This window comes from Canis lupus, chromosome 9 (genome assembly GCF_011100685.1).
Source record: "Canis lupus familiaris isolate Mischka breed German Shepherd chromosome 9, alternate assembly UU_Cfam_GSD_1.0, whole genome shotgun sequence".
Taxonomy (NCBI): Eukaryota; Metazoa; Chordata; class Mammalia; order Carnivora; family Canidae; genus Canis; species Canis lupus.
In genome coordinates this window covers 45283940-45307235 of record NC_049230.1, presented here as the reverse complement: position 1 = coordinate 45307235, position 23296 = coordinate 45283940, and the positions used below count along the sequence as shown (strand labels likewise).

General features: G+C 48.8%; 1 protein-coding gene across 1 annotated transcript in view; it reads right to left on the bottom strand.

The window, feature by feature from the left end:
• Positions 1-17541, bottom strand: part of RPH3AL (rabphilin 3A like (without C2 domains)) — a 101638-nt gene extending 84097 nt beyond the window's left edge. The window contains 2 exon segments of the mRNA XM_038548448.1: positions 4449-4560; positions 17523-17541. Coding sequence (XP_038404376.1) covers positions 4449-4525 — 77 coding nt within the window. The 5' untranslated portion in view covers positions 4526-4560; positions 17523-17541.
• Between the last annotated feature and the right edge of the window lie 5755 nt (positions 17542-23296).

The window sequence follows — 23296 nt, the reverse complement described above, 5'->3', positions numbered from 1 at the left end:
ATGAATAAAATGAATAAATAAAATCTTAAAAAAAAAAAAAAAAAGAAGTGACAGCATCCAAGGGTCCTCAATGCGGGACACAGGGCAGGAGGATGAGGATGTGGATGCCTTCCTGGCGGTTCCCTGTCATGAGCTGACACTGGTGGTCTCATATCACTGCCTGATCCGAGCTACCGCAACCAACAGTTCATGTACTGTCGACACTGTGTAAGTTAGGAGAGCTAAAGAACATGTCCTTTCTCTGTAAGGAGAGCAGGCTGATTAAGGTGAGAGGCTCAGACTGGAGTCTACTGGATGGTCTTATCTTAGGCTCTGTCCCTTCCCAGCCGTGAGAATGTGGGCAGCTGCTCATCCCAGATTACCTGATCTGTCTCTTTAAAAGAAGCCATGCAGATTAAATGAGGCAGGGTATGCAAAGTGCTCTGCATATAGCAAATGCCCAATTGCTTAATCAGTGGTGGTTAATGATGATTACTGTAATTCTCATGGGTAGAACCATCAGGAATGGCTAGACCAAAGAGGCAGTGCTCATGAAAGGTTTTGCAGGATGAACAGGAACTTGGCCAATGGAAAGAAGGAGACGGTGTGCAGGCAGAGAAAGCCACATGTGCAAAGGTGCAAAGACATAATAGTCATGTGCTGCACCGAAGGTCTCCAGACTTCTAGACTGCTTATGTCTCCAATTCAAAGAGAAGCACTGCCCTAGGGGCACCTGGGTGGCTCAGGGGTTGAGCATCTGCCTTCAGCTCTAGTGGTAGTCCCAGGGTCTTGGGATTGAGTCCCACATTGGGCTCCCTGCAGGGAGCCTTCTTCTCCCTCTGCTAATGTCTCTGCCTCTTTCTCTGTGTGTCTCTTATGAATAAATAAACTCTTAAAAAAAAAAAAAAAGCAGCACTGCCCTAGATGAATACTTTTGGAGCAGTCCTCATAGGGCTGGGGGATGCCAACAATGGGAAAGGAGTGGGGCTGGGGGACAGAGGAGGGGAGGCCAGTCCTTGGAAAGGGCAGGAGAGCACACACCCACCTTTCCTCCATCTCCCGAGCAGACTCAATGGGTTTAGGCCCTGAAAAGGAGCATGCTCCCATCCCAACCTGCATGTTTTCTCCACCTGAGCATTTGAGGGACCGGGCAGTTAGTGATTGGCCAGGATGCCCTCCATGTGTGACCCCCTGGGCCAGGGAAGGAGAACTGAGAAACAGGGTCCTCAAGCTCAGAGCTGCACCACATAGGGAAAAGGCAGACCAAGGAGCACAGAAATGGGAAGGCATGGCACCACCCTGTATCCTGGGAGTACAGTTCTTACCCAGCTAGCTGTGGGCGTGGTGCCAGTCCAGGGCATGGGACACCTCCTTTTGCACCACGCCCTCCTGTCATCCTATCAGGCAGGCCTCCCCTTGGGCCTCTCCTTTTCTCAGTGGGGTAAAGAGGCTGAGAGCAGTTACATGGCTCTGTGAAGTCAAGTCAGAGGTTGGCCAGCCTCCTGACCCAAGGAGTCCATGGCCAGTGGCTGCTGCCAGACCCTCCAGGCTTCCCTGGGGCATCCTCTCAGCCTCCTTTTCTGCCTCCATCTGGTCACCAACCAAGCCCTGACAATCTGTCCTCTCATTCAACCTCTTCCCCTGGCCCACTGCTCCTGTCCAGTCAGACTGCAATTCCCACATCTGGCCTTGGTTGCCTCTGAGCATCCTGTTCCCCTAAAGGCCCCACCATATTGCCAAAGGTGGCCAACTCCTGGCCAGCAAATGTAGCTGTGGTTGTAAGCTCCAAGGAAGAATCTTCAGTGGCACCTGGTGCCCCCCATCTGTACGGCCCCCCATACAGTGCCCTCATCTCTCAGCTGCCCTGGCCTCACACAGGTTGCCAAAGCTGCCCCTAGTTCCTTGTGTTCTGGGTTGCAGCCAAGCCTTTGCTTATGCTGCACCCTCCATCTGCAGTGCCTGCCCACCTCCCAAACCTCCTGTCCACTAGGCTACTCCTGTTCTTTTTTAAGACTTCTTTTAGGGGATGCCTGGGTGGCTCAGTCAGTTACACGTCCAACTCTTGGGTTTGGCTCAGGTCATGATCTTGAATGGAGGCCCCTGTCAGGCTTTGTGCTCAGTGTGGTATCTACTTGAGATTCTCTCTCTCCCTCTCCCTCTTACCAGCCCTCCCACTCATGCCCTCCCCCCAAAATAAATAAATAAAACCTTTAAAAAAAAGACTTCATTTAGATTTCTGATGAAGGGACACCTAGGTGGCTCAGTGGTTGAGCGTCTGCCTTTGGCTTAGGGCATGATCCTGGGGTCTTCGGATTGAGTCCAGCATCCGGCTCCCAGCAGGCAGCCTGCTTCTCCCTCTGCCTATGTCTCTGACTCTGTGTGTGTGTGTGTGTGTGTGTGTGTGTGTGTGTGTGTGTGTGTGTGTCTCTCATGAATAAATAAACAAAACCTTAAAAAAAAAAAAAAGATTCCTGGTGAAGATCACCTTCAAGATGGGTTGAGTTCATTCTCAGAGCTCCCAGAAGGCCCAAGCATGGGTCCATCATGGGGATTAAACATTATTTCAAGGCCAGGTGGAATCCTCTGTCTCTTCCTCTAGAATGTGTCTGGAGGACCAGTCCTACACCATCTGGCCCCTGCCCACTTCCTCAACTTCCTTTTACCCTGCTTACCACCTCATTCTGCATTCAAGCCACACAGGCCTCCTGTCAGGCCCTCTATTCATTCTGTTCCTTCTACCTCAGGGCCTTTGCACATGTTCTTCCTTCTGTTTAGAATCTTCTTCCCCCTATGTCCATCTAATATTTATCCCTCCTCCAGGACTCAAACATCACATTCTCAGGCAAGCCTCTATATACCCCCAGATTAAGTCAGCATCTGTCTTCACTCCACTGCCTGTTTCCACTGTAGAAGTAGCTACACATGGGTAATTACATGTATAATGTTCACGTCTCCCCATCAGTGCCTTAAGATGAAGGACCATGTTCATCTTGTTCACTGCTGTGCAATCAGTGCCTGGGACATAGTAGGGGTTTAGAAAATGTCTGATGGTTCTGGAGGACAGACCTGAGTTGAAGCCAGGGAACGTAACTTCCCCGGACCTCCCAGAGGAACCCTCAGGGCACAGCACCCAGATGCAAGATTTGTAGTACTCTTCTTTACGGAGCCTGGCATTACAAGGAGCCTGGCATTACAAGGCAGCACACCCTGGGGAGGAGATCAAAGCATTTGCTCTATTCAAAGATGCTACAACAGCTTCTGGCTGCTGCTGAGTGCAAGACAAGGTCAGGGAGAACTGATGGAAATGCCAAAGGGGCTGCCAGGGGTCACACTAGGCCCTGGTACAAGAGCACAGCTCTCCCCAGCTCCTTGTATCCTGCCAGGGAGGACACATCATCTTGCCTGGGATCAGAGCAGAGAGGGAGAGGGGCTGGCTTCTTCCCTGGTCTCTCCCCTATGGGGGCTGTACAGGGGCCAAACAGAGCTAAACCATCCCAGAGAGAGGAACAAATTAACTGTTGCACAGAGATTCCTGCAAATGAGGCAGGACTCAACTCTTGGGCATTTTGGATTAGTTTTTCTATCTGTCTTTGATGTTTCAGCTCTGTCCCCCTGCAGGCCTATAACATCTAATTGCAAATTTCTTGAACTTGGTCCCATTTGGGAAATGCTGGCTTCCATAATTGGCATGGTTTGACAGATAGAGAGGCATTCTTGGGCTTACCAGACACCAGGGACCTCCAAATCCCTGGATAGATGGGGAAGACTGAAAGGCAGGAAAGGCATCCAGGAGGCCCAGGCCTCTGGCCATGGGAGGAAAGTAGGTAGAGATGGCCTAACCTAACTGCATCTGAGGGGCCACCAGGATGGGGCCGGGGGGGACAGGAAAACTGGGATCCTAAGGGAAAAAACAAGAACCAGAGAGACCCTGACAGGGCACAAAAGAGACTGGGGATGCTTTGAGGTGGACTGTGTGTTTCAGCCCAGACGGCAACACTTCGTTCACTTAACAAGCCTTTACTCTGTCCTGTAAGTGCCAGGCATTCACCATGAAGTAGGTATCCAAGTATCCAAGGCTTCCTACCTCCGGGGGTTTGGGGACCAAAGGCTCAGTGATGGGGATTTATACTCTCAGCAGAGAAGGCAGAGGAAGTGGTTTGATCCCCTGTAGCCTGCTGTAGCCATGGGAGACAGGTGGGCCTAAGTGTGGGTCCCAACCCTGCCATTGGGCAAGGGGCTCAGCCTCCCTTTCTTCCTCGTAAAAATGAGGGTCAATTCCATATGGCAGTTAAATAAGTGAATGGCTGTTAAGTGCTGACCGCGGGGCCTGGAGTGTGGTGTGCATTAGACATGCACTTGTCTCCAAATGCCTCTTTCTGAGTCCCTGATATTGAGTCTTGCCCCTAAAAAAGAAGGAATTGGGGAGAGGTAGGGAAGGGAAGGCCGGGCAGTGTCTTGGAGGTACTCACTTGGCTCGCAGGGCAAGCTGCCGATCGTTGGGGCAAACCCACTGGTCGTTCCCACTACCAAAGATGGTGTCAGCCATGGCTTGGAGTGCCCAGCCAGAACAGAGAGTCACATCTGAGGTGAGAAGGGAAAAACAAAGAGCACATCATCAGCTGGGGTGCAGATGGCAGCCAGGGTCCCTCACGCACCAGGCACTCCAGTGCATCCCCAAACCTGGCCACCTGTGGATGCCTTGCCATCAGAATCCTCCAACTAAATACTGTTCCCTCAAAGCTCCTCTTTCAAAAGGATCATAATTCTGGGAGGGTTAACTAGGTGGCTCACGTAGCTAAGTGATCAAATTGGACATGACTGGCAGGACATCACAAGTCAGAAGCAGAAAGAGGGGGGAAGAAGCACATCTCAGTAATCTTCAACTTGGCTGGTAGCCTCCTGACTTCTGCTCCTCCCAAGCACAGCCCCTACTGTACTGAGCACAGTGCTTAGCAGGAGGGGCTAGGTCCAGGGTGCACGCATCTAGACAACCCGGGGAACCCTTATACCACTCTCAAACCTGGGGGACCCATCGTGGCACCTCCAGGCCCATGGTGCAGCTAAAATTGGCCATCTTCATGGGTTCTTCTCCCCAGCATGTTCTGCTGGCCATCACAGTGCTCCCCAGAGCAGGAAGGAGGGTGGGGAGCAGCAGCTACAGCCAGGACTGCCACCCTGTACAACTGTAGGGGTACCCTGGCACAGTCCACCAAGACTACGATGAAGATGGTACCCTTGGGAATTCTGCAGGGAGCCAACCCTGCTTCAGAACTTCCTGTTGGTTTGACATGTACAGTCTAGCTCAGCTGCCTTTCTCCTTGCTATCAAGGCTATGACCAGCTCTTGGATTATCTAGTATAAGGCTACTGCTCACGTATTCTGAAAGAAGAGAGAGAGAGAGAGAGAGAGAGAGTGTTGGGGGGAGAAAAAAGGGGGAACTCAATCCCAGAGCAAAGATGAAAGCCTGCACTGAGTTATCCACACTCCCCTGGTCCAATCCAATCTAGACCAATAGATCTCAAACACAGGAATCCTTCATACTCTTAAAAATTACTGAATTTATTTTAAATTACTGAAATTAGTCTGGCAGTGCCTTACATTTCTTTTAAAGAGTTTACTTATTTATTTGATAGAGAGAGGGGGAGAGAGCACAAGCAGAGGGAGTAGCAGGGGTAGAGGAAGGAGCAGACTCCCTAAGCAGACAGCCTGATGTAGGGCTCAATCCCAGGACCCTAAGATCATGACCTGAGCCAAAGGTGGATACTTAACTGACTGAGCCATGAGGCATCCAGTGCCTTAAATGTTAAATGGAATTGCCATATGACCCAGAAACTACTTCTAGGTATATATGCAAGAGAAGTAAAAACATGCCCACACCAAAACTTGTATATGGATGTTCATAGCAGCATTATTCACAACAGCCAAAAGTGGAAATAATTCAAATGTCTGCCAACTGATAAATGGGTATCATATGGTGTATCTATACACAATGGAATATTATTTGGCCATAAAGGTGAAATACTGATCAAAAAACAATAAACATATTAGATGCTCACATATTTTATTTAAAAAGCTATGTTTTCCAGGGGATCCCTGGGTGGCTCAGAAGTTTAGCGCCTGCCTTTGGCCCAGGGTGTGATCCTGGAGTCTCGGGATCGAGTCGCGAGTCAGGCTTCCAGCATGGAGCCTGCTTCTCCCTCTGCCTGTGTCTCTGCCTCTCTCTCTATCTCTCCCTCTGTCTCTCATGAATAAATAAAATATTTAAAAAATAAAAATAAGGGGATCCCTGGGTGGCGCAGCGGTTTAGCGCCTGCCTTTGGCCCAGGGCGCGATCCTGGAGACCCGGGATCGAATCCCACGTCGGGCTCCCGGTGCATGGAGCCTGCTTCTCCCTCTGCCTGTTGTCTCTGCCTCTCTCTCTCTCTCTCTCTGTGTGACTATCATAAATAAGTAAATTAAAAAAATAAAAATAAAAATAAAAAGTAATAAAAAGCTATATTTTCCAGAACAAAAGCAACTAATGAAAATAACAGCTATGTATCACATTTTCAAAAATCTGTGTAATGTTTAGTTTAACAAAAGTCAGCTGGATGTTCATATCTGATTTCTTGTTCAATCTTTTGTGATTATGCGGTTTTGTTAAAGTGCATGAAGGACATCTAGACTCTCACAAATATGTACTCCTGGAAAAAGGAGGAGTATTTTCACAGTCTTTCCAGTTAATTGTGGATATTCTTCTTTCATACTGTACCAGAATTCAACAGATGGTACTTTCTTAAAGATTAGTTCTAATGTGGCATCTGAAACCATACTAATGAACTTATCCTTTTCTGTATATTTGAGAGGATAGGATGCAGGATTTTATTATTATTATGAAAATAGTTTTGACCTTGTGGATTTCCTGAAAGGTGTTGGAGATACCCCCCCCTCCCCCCGCCCCAGGGATCCCTGGATCAGTTTGAGACCTACTGTGCCAGACCAAGGTCACCGATTTTTATAGTGACCAGCAGGGGGCAGCGTGTTGACAGTAGCCAACTGATCCACACAGAGACCAAACCCATGACCTTGACTGCAGTGGTCTCTCTATCCCGTGTGTAGTACATCCAAGCACCTGCTCTCCTCTGTGGGCCACCTTGGAGAGAGCCCTGGGCACATCCAGACCCTAAAGAGCCACGTGTGGAGACCCCATGGCCAGGCCTGGCACTAGGATGCCACCATCCCAAAAGCCTCCTCAAATCGAAAGTCTTGACCTTCTCCCAAGTAAGGCTAACATATGATCCAGGAAAACAGAGAGTCAAAATGACACACTCATCAAACAAGTGCAAACCAGCATCTCACTTCCAGCCTTCAGTGCTCTATGGTTTGTTTTGCTGTTTTCCAGAATCTGTTATCTTGTGAATAGCACAATCACACTGCCAGGTGGGTGTGAAAAGCATTACTCTATTCCAAGTAAACGTTTAGAACATACTATAATTCATTAGCCCTGTTTATTATTTTTTAAAAGAATACGAGTTTCAGGAAATTGAAGTGGGGCACCTGGGTGACTCAGTCAGTTGAGGGTCTGTCTTTGGCTCAGGTCATGATCCCAGGGTCCTTGGGACCTTGTCCCATGTTAGGCTCCCTGCTCAGTGGGGAATCTGCTCCTCCTCTTGTCTTCCACCACCCTGGGCTCTCACTCAGTCTCTCTCTCAAATAAATAAATAAAACCTTAAAAAAAAGAAAGAAAGAAAAGTGATGAGGGGCCTCCCTGATCAGGAGGCTGTGCCTGGGTAAACTGGGCATCCAATTGGCCATTTATGATCATCTCACAGATGCCACCGCTCCTGCCACAACCTGCAGGGGGCGCCACATCCCGGGCCACAGCTCCCAGGACTGGAGGGTCCCAAGCCGTCCTGCCTGTCTAGTAGCAGCTGGACACAGTGAGGAAAGGGGTGGCCCCTTTGCTCTACTAGGCACCCCCATAGAAGCGGGGGCACACCAGTGGAGACCCCAGAAGTTTGGAGCAAGCCAGGGAACCTCAGGGTGGGAATTCCATCTTCTGCAGAAGCTTCTAAACAGTGAGTGTATGGAGCTGGAGTGGGGGGTTGAGGAGAAAGAAGGGGTCCTATGCTCTCACACTCAAACCTTCACCTCCTTTCTGGTGAGGACAGGTGGGGACATCCAGGAGAAGACAACATCACTGGAGTAGAGAGGCAGCAGTTCTTCACAGGCCAAAATCAATCTTTAGGGAATGAGTCCCTTTTGTCCCCTTTGGGTTACTTCTAAAGAGGGCAAAATCCTTAGGGATCACTGTCAAGAAAACTTTCAAGCTAACATTTATCCTTCCTCTGACTTATTTGAATTCATTTTAAAAAAGATTTTTATTTATTTATTTGAGAGAGCCATTGAGAGAAAGCATGAGTGGGGGTAGAGTGGAGAGAGGCAAGACTCTGCTGAGTGGAGAGCCCAATCCTGGGCTCCACCCCAGCACCCTGGGATCATGACCTGAGCCAAAGGCAGACACTTAACTGACTGAGCCACCCAGGTGCCACAACCCCCCAACCCCTTGTTTGAGTTCTATTCCTCTTTTCTTTTGAAAACTTTAGCTCAAACAACTCTGCAATGACCCACAGGCTACTCTGCTCTGTTCTTCCTGAATCTAATCACTGCTTTTCCTGTTGGACAGAAGAGAAACAAGAGAGGTTAAGAGACTGAGGTGAGGTCACACAGCTAACTGTGCTGGTCCACTAACCCTTCTTTCCATAGTAACATCTCTGCATTGGATCACCTTCTGCCATAGGGCAGAGGGAGGATTTGGGGTAAAAAAGGAAGGGGGAAGAAAGACTCCAAGAAGAGAGAAAAGAGATCCGAGAGAGTCTGGCTTTTATGCAGACCTACTGGAAGGCCAGGAACCGGTCAGTTATCTTCCTCGGGCCTCAGTTTTCTCATAGGTCCCCAAAAAGGCTGAGATGGACAGGCTGGAGATACTGCCCTGAGCAATCTGAGCTGTCAACCCTCCCTGCCAATCTGCGCAGGGAGGCAAGGGGGTGGAGGTGGGGAGACGGGAGACCGGACCTGGGGCAGGAGGCTGGTGGCTGCTCCAACCTGGGAGGTGGGAAGTGAGCCCCACCCTAGCCTAGTCCCCTGGGCGGGAGCAAGAAGGCATCCCTCTATCCCCCACCCAGACTGAGGAGGCGGAGGTCAACTCCCAGGCCTGGGGCTGTGAACACTGGCTGGCCGGGTCTTCAATGATGCTAAGATCCCGGCTGAGCGTGTCCACAGGGGTAGCTCGGGGAGAGAACTGGGGCTTCTGCCCAGGCTGCACCTAACACACGTCTCCTAAGGCACACTTGTCCTCCACCCACACAGAGCAGCCTCGGGACAGATGGTGAGAGGGAAGGGCAGCTCCAGGAGCCACATTTTAAGAACTGCCAACAAAGGCAGCGTAGGTTCTCCAAATCTCTTCAGTCTGAACCACCAGCTTCCGGACTCTCCAGCCAAGCCCCATTCCCGGCTTCCTTAACCCTCTTCATCCAGAACCACTGTGTGCTCACACACCCTGGGCTGGGCCCCCCTCCATTGGGGACTCTGGGAAGAGGGCCAGGGAGGCCCCCTTCCCCAGACCTGTGCCCTCTTACGAGCTGGGTCCTTCAAGCTTCCAAAGAGCAGTGCTAGGGGAGCTGAATGTGGGCCACACCCTTGTCTTAACCAATGCTAATGCCTGGCCAAAATCAACTGATGAGGGAACCACACAGGGGCTAGAAGGAGGCAAGTGAAAAGGCAGGAGATTCCCCCTGGCAATTCCTCAGGGGGAAAGAGGGACTCAGCCAAGGGCCTAGAGAGAAGCAAGGCCACACGGTCTGTGGAAAGAGGGCTGCATGGAGCTCTGGCCTCCTCTGGAAACAAGGGGAGAACAGGCTGCTGGGGCCAGGCCTGTCCCTGAAGTCCTTCCAGCTGTAAGTGGGAAGGAGAGAGGTTATGTGGTGTGCATTTGTGCACGTGTGCGCACCTGTGTGTGTGTGCACATGTGCTTGTGTGTTCTGCTGAGGAAAGAAGACTTCCTGGGGGAGGTGGGCTCACACCTGGGGACCCAGAGTCCTGCTCTACTGACAGTCTGCTCCTCTCTCCTCCCCGACAGGCCTGTGGGCTCCTAGGGGCCTGTGTCTCCTCCTCTCTCCATCCTGGAGCCCAGCGCAGGGCCTGCTACAAAGCAGGTGCTCAGTGACTCTGTTGGGTGGAACTGACTTCATCAGAGAGATGGCTGTTCCCAGATAAGGAGTAATTCAGACAACAGAGCAGAGTTGGGTTCCAACCATGCTCTGTGACTTGTTCACTCACAAAACACTTTGTTCCTCAGGACTCCCCACAGGGTAGTCAGCACCCAGTGGCTTGGCAGCTGAGCCACCTCCCCTCAAGAGGCCAGCGTGCCCTAAGGTCTCCACTAGGACGTTGAGCCTCCAGGTGCCACCTTTATCTTGCTGAGTGAGACTAGCCAAGCTAGCAGAGGCTGTGCCCTCAGGAGCCCATGGGCTCAGGGGGCCTCACGGTGTGTGTGGGGTGTGTGTGTGGGTGGAACCAGGAACCAGGAACAGGAAATGCCTGCCTAGGATTTCCTGATACATTTCAGGGTGGGGGAAGAAGGAGGTTCTGGAGCCTCCAGCAACTTTCTGAGGCAGATCTGTGAAAGCCAACTCATTCTTGCAGGAGACCTAATTCTCCTCTCCCTCAAGTCCAAAGCTCATCACCCTGGGTGTTAGTCACCACCAGCAAACACTACAGTCATGGCTGGCTGTCTCTGAGGGGCAATGGCCATGACGCACCTGCACACAGCGTCTCCTAGGGTCTACGGGGTATCACAGGGAAAACCAGCCCACACACATCATCACCCACCCAGAGGAAGACTCCTGACATCTCAGTAGGAGGCCTCCCAATTTTATCCAGGTATTTCTGTAGAGATTTCAAATAAAATCGATTCTCACTACACGTCCTGTTTGCTGTTTTCTTCTCACGCTGTACTTTCTCACAGTATTAAAATTTCTCAAAAACATGGGTTTTAATTGTAACTTAGCATTCTGTATTTTATCATTTTCCTTCTTGGGAGCACACAGATTGTTTCCAATTTTGTTCTATTATATATTTTTAAAGATTTTATTTATTCATGAGAGACACAGAGAGAGGCAGAGACACAGGCAGAGGGAGAAGCAGGCTCCATGCAGGGAGCCCGATGCAGGACTCGATTCCAGGTCTCCAGGATTACACCCTGAATTGAAGGCAGATGCTCAACTGCTGAGTCACTGAGGCCTCCCTGTTCTATTATGTTTATATTCAACACAAAAATAGGTATCAGGGAGATGAACCTCTGTGCCTATCTCTGATCATTTCCTTAGTACAAATTCCTCAAAGGCAAAGTATACTTTTTCTCTAATATATTGTTGAAGCAACTTTTACCACATTGACATTTATAGCCGCTCAAAGCCATCACTCACGGGCCTCAGCCTACTCTCTTGAAGGTGCTTCTAGAATGGTCCACTTCTTCTTGTAGTGACAGAGTTGTAGCTCTGTCTTATTGGCCTCATGCGGATTTTGTATTTTCGATCCCAGGATTCCAAGATGGAAAAGCTTATCTGGAACACTCCCAAGTTGGTTTTATAATGCACATAGTCCTGTAATCACTAAAAAGGCCTCCTCTCTGAACACCTGGGTGGCTCAGCAGTTGAGCATTTGCCTTTGGCTAGGAGAGTGATCCTGGAGTCCAGAGATCGAGTCCCACATCAGGCTCCCTGCACAGAGCCTGCTTCTCACTCTGCTTGTGTCTCTGCCTCTCTCTTTCTGTGTCTCTCATGAATAAATAAAATCTTTAAAAAATAAATAAAATAAAATAAAATAAAAAGGTCTCCTCTCCACAAACATTCATATCTACTTGAAAGAAACCTTCTGCCCCTTAAAGGGTTTCATGCGCTCAGAATCCAGTAGAGTGAACACAGAGCTGAACACAGAGCCCCAAGTGACCCAGGTGGTCACAGAACACCCCTCCAGCCAATGTTCTCCTCCAAAAAGGGCCAGGGGCTCTCCCTCCACCCCAGGTTCCTGGTAAGGATGAGATAAAAGCACACTCCTGGGACGCCTGGGTAGCTCAATAGGTTAAGCATCTGCCTTTGGCTCAGGTCATGATCCTGGGGTCCTGGGGTTGAGCTCTGCATCGGGCTCTCCGTTCCACAGAGTCTGCTTCTCCTTCTGCCCCTGCTCGTGCTCTCTCACTCACTCTCTCTCAAATAAATAAATAAAATATTTTTAAAAAAGCACCCAGAGCAGCACAATCATCACTAATCATCCAAGAAAACACCGTTGTCAGACCCCCAACCTTCCAAAACTTACAACTGCTTTAACAGAGCTGGGAAACACTGCAGCCCACACTCTCTCTGAGGTAACAGAGGGTGGTGAGCTACCAAACAATCTGCCCTTTGAGAAGGATTACACACACACACACACACACACACACACACACACACACACACACCCTGGGGCTCTCTGCTCTGCCTGCCAGGGCCAGGATGGGGATGAGAGGCAACTGCCCTCGTTACCAAAGCTAATAACCTGTCCTTGGTGTGCTTCAGTCTCCTGCCTTTGGACCCTGGCATTTTCTGCCTCCTTGATTTTGTTGATGACTCCCCCAGGTGTGGATAGACAACTTTGTGGAAAGAGAAGAAATGATACAGAGAAAACAGTGGGAACAAAGCAGACCAAATGGACAGGCTCAAAGAGACCACAGGGTCTAGGAGGGGACACCACATGCAAAGGCAAATACAAGTCAGCAGCAAGCACAGTACACGGCTGCTCCAAACAGCCAGTGAGAGGATAAGTGAACACACATCCCTCCATGTGAGGCGCAGGAGGTTTTCTCACTGCCGAAGCACAATGAATGAAATGTGGGGTCCAGCCAAGAGCCACAGACAGCTGACCCACCGACTTAGGAACAATAAATAAGTGCCGTACACTGTCAAGTTTGGGGGTGGTTGTCATGCAGCATTATCACGGAAACATATAACTGATACAAATTATATCTGGTAAATAAAATCCCGACCTGGACCTCAATATCCAGCCAAACCCCTCCTAGAGCTGTCTGGAGTTTGACTTTCAAAACTGTGAGTGGTGAGGGGATCCCTGGGTGGCGCAGTGGTTTAGCGCCTGCCTTTGGCCCAGGGCACGATCCTGGAGACCTGGGATTGAATCCCACGTCGGGCTCCCGGTGCATGGAGCCTGCTTCTCCCTCTGCCTGTGTCTCTGCCTCTCTCTCTCTCTCTCTGTGTGCGACTATCATAAAAAAAAAAAAAAAAAGACAAAATTGTGAGTGGTGAGAAGGCCGACAGACCAGGTGAGGGAGGCAAACAGGAGACACGAGGGGCCAACAGAATCCATTTACTCCCGCCCTCACTCTGTCCAGAGTGAGGACAGAGGGTGGAGGAAGGGCCTGGAGCCTTCTCAGGTGGCCAGTGCCAGGCTGGAAAAGAGGCTTCATCCTGGTGCCAAGTCTGAGCCAACATCCAGAGAGCTGCCCTGGGAAGGATTCAGAGCCTGTATCCAGCTTCTGGGGGAACATACTGCTGTGTGCCTTCAACCATGCCTGCCTGGGGCAGCCTGGGAGAGGGGCTATACATCCGCTACTGTCCAGTTTGCCATCCCAAGACAAGCTAGCTGTGATTGGCCAGGGTAGAGGGTGGGGAGCAGACAAGGTAGGGAAATGGAGGAAGAAAAAGCAGAGATGAATATAAAAAATACTTGCCCCCAAGCTGGTGCTTCCCAAGGCCTCCGAGATGCCTGTAAGAGCCCTCAGCTCTACGCCCAGGTATTAATATTCCAGGGAACCCTTAGCAACAGGCCCTGACATCTGTTCTGTTACCATGATACGGGCACCATGCTAATAGCAAGATAAGGTGAGCTGAGACATCCACCTTTCCTCCACCTGTCACACCACACCAGGAGGATGAAAGATCCAGACCGGAAGCCTCAAAGGCCTGTCTGAAACCAGAAGGAATCTCTCTATGGTGTCTTGGGCTAATTATGCATGAGGCAAGGCTTGAGGGCTTGGGAGACGAGACAGGAATCCCGAGGAAGCTAGTGCCTGACAAACGTCCCTAGAACCCACTCTGTCAGCAGGCGTCCTGACAGATCTGTTTCCTTGGATGACTCTTCACCCCTCCCTGTTCACTTCTTTATCTCTCCTGCCCTGATTGTGGCAAAAGCCTTTGGACCTCCTGAGGCCTCACGCCATTCCCTTGCAGCCAGAGAGGTCTTCCTTAAAGCTCAGGTCAGGACATGTGATTCCCTTGTTCAAAAACCTTCGATGGCTCCCCACTGCCAAAGGAAAAAAACCCAGAAGCCACACTCAAGGTCATCTATGATCTGGCCCAAGCTACCCTTCCAGTCTCACCAATTACTGCATCCCTCCACAAAACTCACACTCCAGCCACTGGGCACCTGGACACATTCTGACTGCTCAGCTCTTTCTCCAGAACTTCACATGTAAAGTGTCATTCCTGCACACTATCTACCTGCAGAGGCCTGGTACCACCTCCTCCGGGAATTCCCTCCCTCCTTCCCATCCAGCTCCTGTTTGGATTCTACCTCCCTTGCCTTCCCACAGCATTTCATCCCCCTTTGTATCCTGGGGGGTCTTTACCTCCGTCACCTGTATGAAGACCACAGCTCCCAGGATACACCTCAGTGTCCCGGGGCTAGCACAGTGCTCAGAACTTAGCAGGTATGCGTACACCTCTGTGGACCCAACACTAACTTTCAAGAGTTTACCGCAAGCCCAGGGACTAACACCTGGCCTCCCTGGTCTTGAACCAAAGGCCTCACAGTGTGACTCTCACATTTCCTCAAACACACACAGGCCCATCCACTGCATGGGCCTCAAGCACCCTGCCTCTGGCCTCCTCTGCAAAGTGGTTTTCCCCAACTAGAACCACAGGAAATACAGAAGGACCCCAACTCTTGAGAATAGTCAACCATACCAGATCTGGGCACAAAGGCACAATTAATATCACAAATAACAAATGACCCAGAAAAAGGTTTACGGCAAAATTAGTTTCAAGAAGTAGAACGAGTGGTAAACACAATGATAGCACGATATCCCCAACATGTACCCATGTGGGAAATGCAGAGTCCCTGTATTAGAGGAGTACAGTGTGGTACTGTGGGTGAATTTATTTCAGCAATATTTTCCAAGGATAAGTTAGGCACCCTACCTGTCCTTCTGGCTCCTGCCCACATTCCTCCTTCTAGGTGGGGCTCTGTAAGACCCAGCAGCCCCTGCTTGCATTCCCACAGCCTTTCTTGTCTGTGGTCTTCCAGGCCAGCCAATCCTGGACACCCTGTGGCCTGTTCCGTGGCCTATCCCCACTGAATCACAGAGCTGAGTCTGCTGTGGTCCTCAGAAAGGCAAGAAGCAGGTACTTTTGGCTCCATTGCCCTCATTCATTCAACAAGCCAGCCCTGAGTGTTGACCGTATGTCTGAGTCTGCTGCTGGGTGAGCTGGGGCAGTTCTTTGTGCCCCCCAGAAAGTCTCAGGTGGTAGGGGGCCTCCCTGATGTCGGCAGTGCCTCCCCCTATGGAAGTGAATCCTCATCCACAATGCCCACTCTGTTGGGCCCAAGCCCCTGCCCGTCTTTTTGTCTAACCGAAACCGTTTTCTTATTCCCAGGATGAAATGCTATGGAAAGCCTCCAACCAAAATGAGATGCAAAGCATCCCACTTCTCCCTCTCACTTCTAGAGCCAGCCCTCCAATTTTAACAGCCACAAGCTCTGCCTACATGTCCCTAGAGGCACAGCTCGCTTTTGTCATTTCTGAAAGGTCTAAAACAGGGCAGGGACATGTCCTAGATCAAAGCAGGCACTGTTGGTGGGGCCCCACTACCGAGTAACCAGACCCCCTGAGCCAGACACAACCTGCAAGCGTACAGAGGGAGGGAAGCTTCACAGGCTGGCTGCCAGGCCCCAGCGGTGGGCCATCCCCCACGGGACCACACAGCATCAGTCTCCTAGGGCTGCTCCATCTGTTTACCACAAACTGGGAGGCTTACACAGTTCTGGAGCTCAGAAGTCCAAAGCTGAGATGTTGACGGGGCCAAACTCTCTCTGAAGGACCTAAAGAGGAATCTGCCCCATGCCTCTCTCCTGGCTGCTGGGGTTTGCACAGCAATCCTTGATGCTCCTTGGCTTGAAGCTGTGTCATTCCAGTCTCTGTCTTCATCTTCACATGGTCTTCTTCCCCTGTGTCTTTCACTATACAGGAAGGAGACAGGGAGACTCCAGGGTGACCTCCCCATAACCAATGACAACTGCAGTGCCCTCATTTCCCAATAAGGCCACATTCAGAGGGGCTGGGGCTGGGAATTCAACATATCCCTCTGGGGGACAGAATTCAACCTGCAACACAGGGCAATGCCAGAAACCGAAGCCCTCCCTGCCCTGGGGGGAGGGCCCTTGCGTGTGTACGCACAGTTGGTCTAAAATGCCCCCTGGAGTTTCTTAGTGCAGAAAACTAGGAGAGGAGTCTAAATCTAAGAAAGCCATCACAGTTGATTCAAAATGAGGATTCAAGAAAACAATCTCCTTTGGTCATTGCTTCTCTTGGGAGCTCTTAACAGGGGAGCCATGAACTCAGATGGGAATAAGTTATACCTTTATTTTCATTAACCTGCAACTGAAATTGTCTATTTTCTTTCACTATGAATGTAGGCAACACATCACAGTCATATCATCAGTACCCATGGCTCGGTGGTTAACAGATCAACAGATATTTACATATCACAGAATTGTAGATATCTCAAAATATTATTCATGTTCATCGCTACTTCAAAATTAGAATAGTTATTAGACCTATTGTGAAGTCGTTTACTTAATGATTCAAAAACCAAGGATATAGATTACTGTATCTAAAGCTTGTTTTTAAAAAAATATTCTGATAACTCTAAGTCAATATAATTAGCTCCTCTGTAATCCTGTTTGTGCATTTAAAATCATTATCTTGGGATCCCTGGGTCGCTCAGTAGTTTAGCACCTGCCTCCGGCCCAGGGCATGATCCTGGAGTCCCGGGATGGAGTCCTGCATTGGGCTCCTGCTTCTCCCTCTGCCCGTGTCTCTGCCTCTCTCTCTCTTTCTCTCTCTCTCTCTCTCTCTCATGAATAAATAAATTAAATCTTTAAAAAAATCATTATCTCGAGAAAGATTCCACAGGATTCACCAGACTATCAAAGAAAGGTGGTCGATGGCACAAAAAAAGAACAGGAGATAGAATTAGAGCTCGATTAACATTACCAGGAGAAAACAAGCTTTATCAGGATAATCAGGTATCTGTGGCCCCAGGGACTCTGCTCAGAAAATGCTCAAGTCCTCCAGGGCCACCAGGCACCTGGCTTAGGGTACACAGTAAAGGGTGTTAGTGCTGCTTATCTTTCAGTACAGAAAGGCAAGCCTGCTTCCATGGATGTAATTTGTGTGTGTCTGAAAAGTCGTAGACAAACAATTTTTGCAAAGGAAATCTGAGTTTAGTTCGCACCTGGGAGCAGCTTGTTGGAGGAGCCCAGTAGAAACTTCTCTGTGAAGCAGAGAAACCTCTGGAAGGAAAGCATGTTCACCCCTTCTCACCTGCTTGGTAAAGTCCCAATCTTCAGGTATGCTGCCAGGGGCAGTCCTCCAGGTCCCTGGATCAGCTTCTGCACCGCTGCCACCCCCAGTGCCCACCCCCCCCCCCCGCCCCCAGTCCTGCTAGGACACCAGTTCTCAGGTGGTTCTTCTCAGGCTCTGCCAGGTACTTCTCCACTCTTCTTCCACCCACTTCACCAGAGCCTGGGTGGGAACCCTGGCCCTGGCTATTTGTTTAAAGCCAGCAGCCAAGGCAAGCCCCAGCTGACCTAGCCTGCTATCTGCCAGCCAGCTGTCCCCTCTCGTTCATGGAAACACAAACAGACGTTTCTCTGTTCCAACTTCAAGGTTAAGTACTGCGCTGCCAGGTGCCAGCTGTCAACTTCTCTGCATCTCCCTGTTCCCCTGGTAGAGGCTTAGACCCCAAACAAATAGGGGTGCCCTGATGAATGCCCATGGTGAGGACTGCTAAGGACTCCGGATGAGAGAGGGAATCATCCCCAGAGCATGGCATAGCACAGAGGAGATGAGCAGGGAAAAAGCCAAACAGGACCACCAGCATCTTGCCATAGTTTTTGAGGATTTTAGAAGCAGCCTACAAATTAAAATGTATCTGCAAATGTTCATCCCTGGCCCTGAGCTATCTGATTGGAAAGGGAAAGCAGTTGGCTTTACGGGGCATGGACAATCTGCCAGTACTTGCCGTAGGCTGACCTACTGAAATTCATCACAATCCCTAAGGGAATGGCTTGACCATCATCCCCTTCCAGAGAAGCAGCCTGAGACTGGACACAAGAGCTGCAGCCTCAAGGCCATCCAGCTGGCCCCTGGCCCTTTCTGTCACCCTCTCTGTCCCCCAAGGAGCCCTGGCTATGGCATGTGACATCTTATGAAAACAACAGACCCAACCATCTTCTGTGTTCCCAGCACAAGGGAGTATGCCAGGAGTTCAAAGAAACTGAGACATGGAGAAACTGGCCAAACAGTTCTGAAAAGGCTCAGGGTTACCTGGGTCATAGCAGCACTTGCAGGCTGCTCTGGCCCAGTCTATGGCCCACAGAGCAGTGTGGCACAAAGTCACAGGTCTGTGACACCCCTGCTCCTCACCATTCCCACTGCCTAGCCCAGGAGCTCACCCAGACACCAATCACCCTCTGATCCTAAGTGGTTCACCTGTCCAGGCTCCCCCGCCCAGATGTAACCTACCCTGCCACCAGATGGGCCCGACAAAGGCCAGGCTCTACTCAGACACTTCCAAATCAAGCCCAACATCTTCACCTAGAAGTTCATGGCCATCCACAGGCTCTACTCTACCTTGCCAAATTTGTCTCCAGACACACAGAAACACTTGGCATCATCCCCTGTGTCTAAGCCCACTCCTCCTCCAGGCTCTCTCTCGCTGCCCCCTCCTCCATACCCACTATCCCAGCCTGAAGCAACTACTCCCTCCTTGACATCTTCATAAACACTTACTTTTTACCCCTTCCCAGCATGTGCCAATTTCTGATGGCTTATGAATGTGTCTGACTTTTCCTATCAGACCAAAAGCTCCCTGGGAGTGAGACGAGACTCATGCCTGGACGATGCTCAAAACACGTGCAATGGAAAAAAAAAAAAAAAAACACGTGCAATGGAATAGAATTAAGAGTCTAGGAATAAACCCATACATCTATGACCAACTGATTTTAGACAAAGGTGTCAAGACCATTCAATGGGGAAAGAAGACTCCTTTCAACAAATGCTGCTGTGACAACAGGGTAGCCATATGCAGAAGTATGAAGTTGGACCCTTACCTCACACCATTTAAAAATAGTAACTCCAAATGGATTGAAGAACTAACACTTCAAAACTCTTAGAAGAGGGACACCTGGGTGTCTCAGTGGTTGAGTGTCTGCCTTTGGCTCAGGGTGTGACCCTGGAGTTCCGGAATCGAGTCCCACATCAGGCTCCCTGCATGGAGCCTGCTTCTCCCTCTGCTTGTGTCTCTGCATCTCTCTCTGTATCTCTCATGAATAAATAAATAAAATATTTTAAAAAAATCTCTTAGAAGAAAATATAGGGGCAAATCTTTTTTTTAAAGATTTTGTTTATTTATTTATTTGAGAGAGAGAGAGAGAGTATGAGCAGGGAGAAGGGCAGAGGCAGAAGGAGAAGACTCCCCACTGAGCAGGGAGCCCAATGTGGAGCTCAATCCTAGAACCTTGGGAATGACCTAAGCTGAGCACAGATGCTTAACTGACTGAGCTACCCAGGCACCCCTATACAGGTAAATCTTTACAACCTCAAATTTAGCAGCAGTTTCTTAGATATGACACTAAAAGCATAAGGAACAAAAGAAAAAAATACCAGAAAATTTGGCCATCATCAACATTAAAAACTTCAGTGCACCAAAGGGCACTCTCGAGAAGGTGAAAAGATAACCCATAGAATGGGATAAAATATTTGCAAATCTGGGCAGCCTGGGTGGCTCAGCAGTTTAGCGCCACCTTCAGCCCAGGGCCGGAACCTGGAGACCTGGGATCCAGTCCCACGTCAGGCTCCCTGCATGGGGCCTGCTTCTCCTCTGCCTGTGTCTCTGCCTCTCTCTCTCTCCCCCTGTGTCTCATGAATAAATAAATACAATCTTTTAAAAAATTTCTCATTAAAATTCTTATTAGGGACATCTGGGTGGCTCAGTGGTTGAGCGTCTGCCTTTGGCTCAGGGCTGTGATCCTAAAGTACTGGGATCGAGTCCTGCTTCAGGCTCCCTGCATAGAGCCTGCTTCTCCCTCTGCCTGTGTCTCTGCCTCTGTGTGTGTGTGTGTGTGTGTGTGTGTGTGCCTCTCATGGATAAATAAATAAAATCTTTAAAATAAAATAAAATCTTAAAAAAACAAAAAAAGTTAAATACAGAATTACCATATGACTCAACGGCTCCACTGCTAGGTGTGTCCCCCAAAGAATGTTCATAGCAGCACTGTCTACAATGGCCAAAAGGCTGTGGGAACAACCCAATGTCCATTAGCAAATGAGCAGATAAACAAAATATGGTAAAACCATTCAGTGGAATACTGCTCGGCCATAAAAAGGAACAAAGTCCCAATTCATGCTATGACATGGGTGAACCTTGAAGACGTGATGCCAAAAGAAGCTGGCCACAAAAGACTGCATGCCATATGACTGTTTATGTGAAATGTCCAAAACAGGCAAATCTATAGAGATAGAAAGTAAATTAGTGGTTGCCCAGGGCTTATGGGGGAAGAGGGCAAGTAACAGCGAAAGGATACTAGGTTTACCTTCACAGTGATGAAAATGTTCAAAAACTGGTTGTGGTGAGGGTTGCCCCATCTGTGACTATACTTCAACCCACTGAATTGTATGTTGTTGTTGTTGTTTTTTGAAGATTTTATTTATTTATTCATGAGAGACAGAGAGAGAGACAGACAGGCAGAGACACAGGCAGAGAGAGAAGTAGGCTCCATGTAGGGAGCCTGATGTGGGACTCGATCCCGGGATTCCAGGATCATGCCCTGGGCCAAAGGTAGGTGCTAAACTGCTGAGCCACCCAGGGACTCCCTGGGTGTTTTTTTTTTTTTAATTGTATATTTTAAATGGGTGATCTGTATGATATGTGAATTATATCTCAATAAAGCTGTTTGAAAAATCATGGGGCACAGTGAATGAACTAGTGTCTGAACAAGATAGGCAGTACACGGTCTCCAGGGGGCAAAGAGCTTGCCACTTATATTACCATCCACCCCTGCTGGTCTGGGGCCAGATTAACTGTAAATTAACCTCAAAACAAAACAAAACCACACAACAGATGGTGCATTTGTGAAAACATTGCAGGAGAGGGGTAGGGAAGAGAAAGACAGAGAGAAAGCAAATATGGTCAAATGCTAAGAATTACTGAATCTTGGCGGAGGGATAACAAGTGTTCTTCTCTTTCTTTTTTTCTTTTTTAAAGATTCTATTTATTTATTCATGAGAGACACACAGAGAGAGGTAGAAACACAGGCAGAGGGAGAAGCAGGCTCTATGCAGGGAGCCTGATGTGGGACTCGATCCCGGGGCTCCAGGATCACGCCCTGAGCCAAAGGCAGACGCTTAACTGCTGAGCCACCCAGGCGTCTGACACATTTTCTTTGTACTATTGGTCTAGCTTTTCTGTAATGGTGGAAAACTTTCACAATAAAAGCTTTCATAATGAGCTCTCAATGGTTAAAGTTGGAATGATTTGGGCAATAAGATAAATAACAACAGCATTGGATTATAAGCCATCAGATAAATATTTATGAGTCCTTATATAAAAAATTGAGTAAATAGAGAGAGAGGACAGCTCTTTCTTGTAGAAGAGCTCCAATTAATAAATGTAGAAGGTGGGGCACCTGGATGGCTCAGTCAGTTAAGTGTCTGCCTTTGGCTCAGGTCATGATCTTGGGATCCTGTGATGGAGCCCCATATTGGTTTCCTTGCTGAGCGAGGAACCTACTTCTCCTTCTCCGTCTACCTGCTGCTCCGCTTGCTTGTGCTCTCTCTCTCTGTGAAATAAATAAATAAAATATTTTAGATAATAAAAAATAAATGTAGGAGGAATTGAAGAAACAGAAGAATCGCCATTAAAACATCCCAGTAAAAAAAAAATTTTTTTTCAGTAATAACTGTTATAGGGAAGATCCATGGATAGATCCCAAAATTAGAAGGCAAAAGTTTGAAGACAAACAGGATATTTGCAAAGTCCCAAAGCATCTCCCACAGAATAGCTGTTGATTTCAAAGGAAAAAATAGTAACTATTTTTTTTTAAAGATTTTATTTATTTATTTGACAGAGAGAGAGAATGCGCACAAGCAAGGGGGAGTGCCAAGCAGAGGGAGAGGGAGAAGCAGGCTCCCTCTGAGCAGAGAGCTGAGCAGAGAGCCTGATGGGGGGCTCAGGGCTCCACCCTAGGATCTTGACCTGAGCCCAAGGTAAGCATTTAACCAATTGAGCCACCCAGGCACCCCAAAAATAAGAACTATACAGGGGGGAAACCATCAGACGCTAATTTAACCAAGTGGTCAAGACTAATATCAACAGTGATGAGACATTTAGACATCATGTACCTCCTGATACAGTGCACTGAGAAAGACGTATCACCCTGTGAGATTCTTACCAGACATGCATAGCTCCAAAAAAATCACTAGAAAATACCAGACAAAGCCAAACTGAGGGACAGTCTATAAAGTAACTGACCAGGGCTCTTCAAAACTGGGAATGTCATAAAAGATAAGGAAAAAATTAATGAAGAGTGGCCATATCGTTATATAAGCAGGGCAGGCAGTGTGAAGGGGAAATGGGGACTCTCTGAACTATTTTTGCAAATTTTATATGAGTTTAAATTATGCCAAAATAAAAAGCCTTCAAACTGTTTATAATTAAAAAACAATTCTTGGGGTTCCTGGCTGGGTCAGTGAGAAGAGCATGCAATTCTTGATCTATGGATCATGAATTTGACCCCCCACGTTGGGTATAGAGATTATTTAAATAAAATACAACTTTGTATTGGGACGCCTGGGTGGCTCAGCAGTTGAGCATCTGCCTTCAGCTCAGGGTGTGATCCCAGAGTCCCAGGATTGAGTCCCACATTGGGCTCCTTGCACAGAGCCTGCTTCTCCCTCTGCCTGTGTCTCTGCCTCTCTCTGTGTCTCGCATGAATAAACAAATAAAAT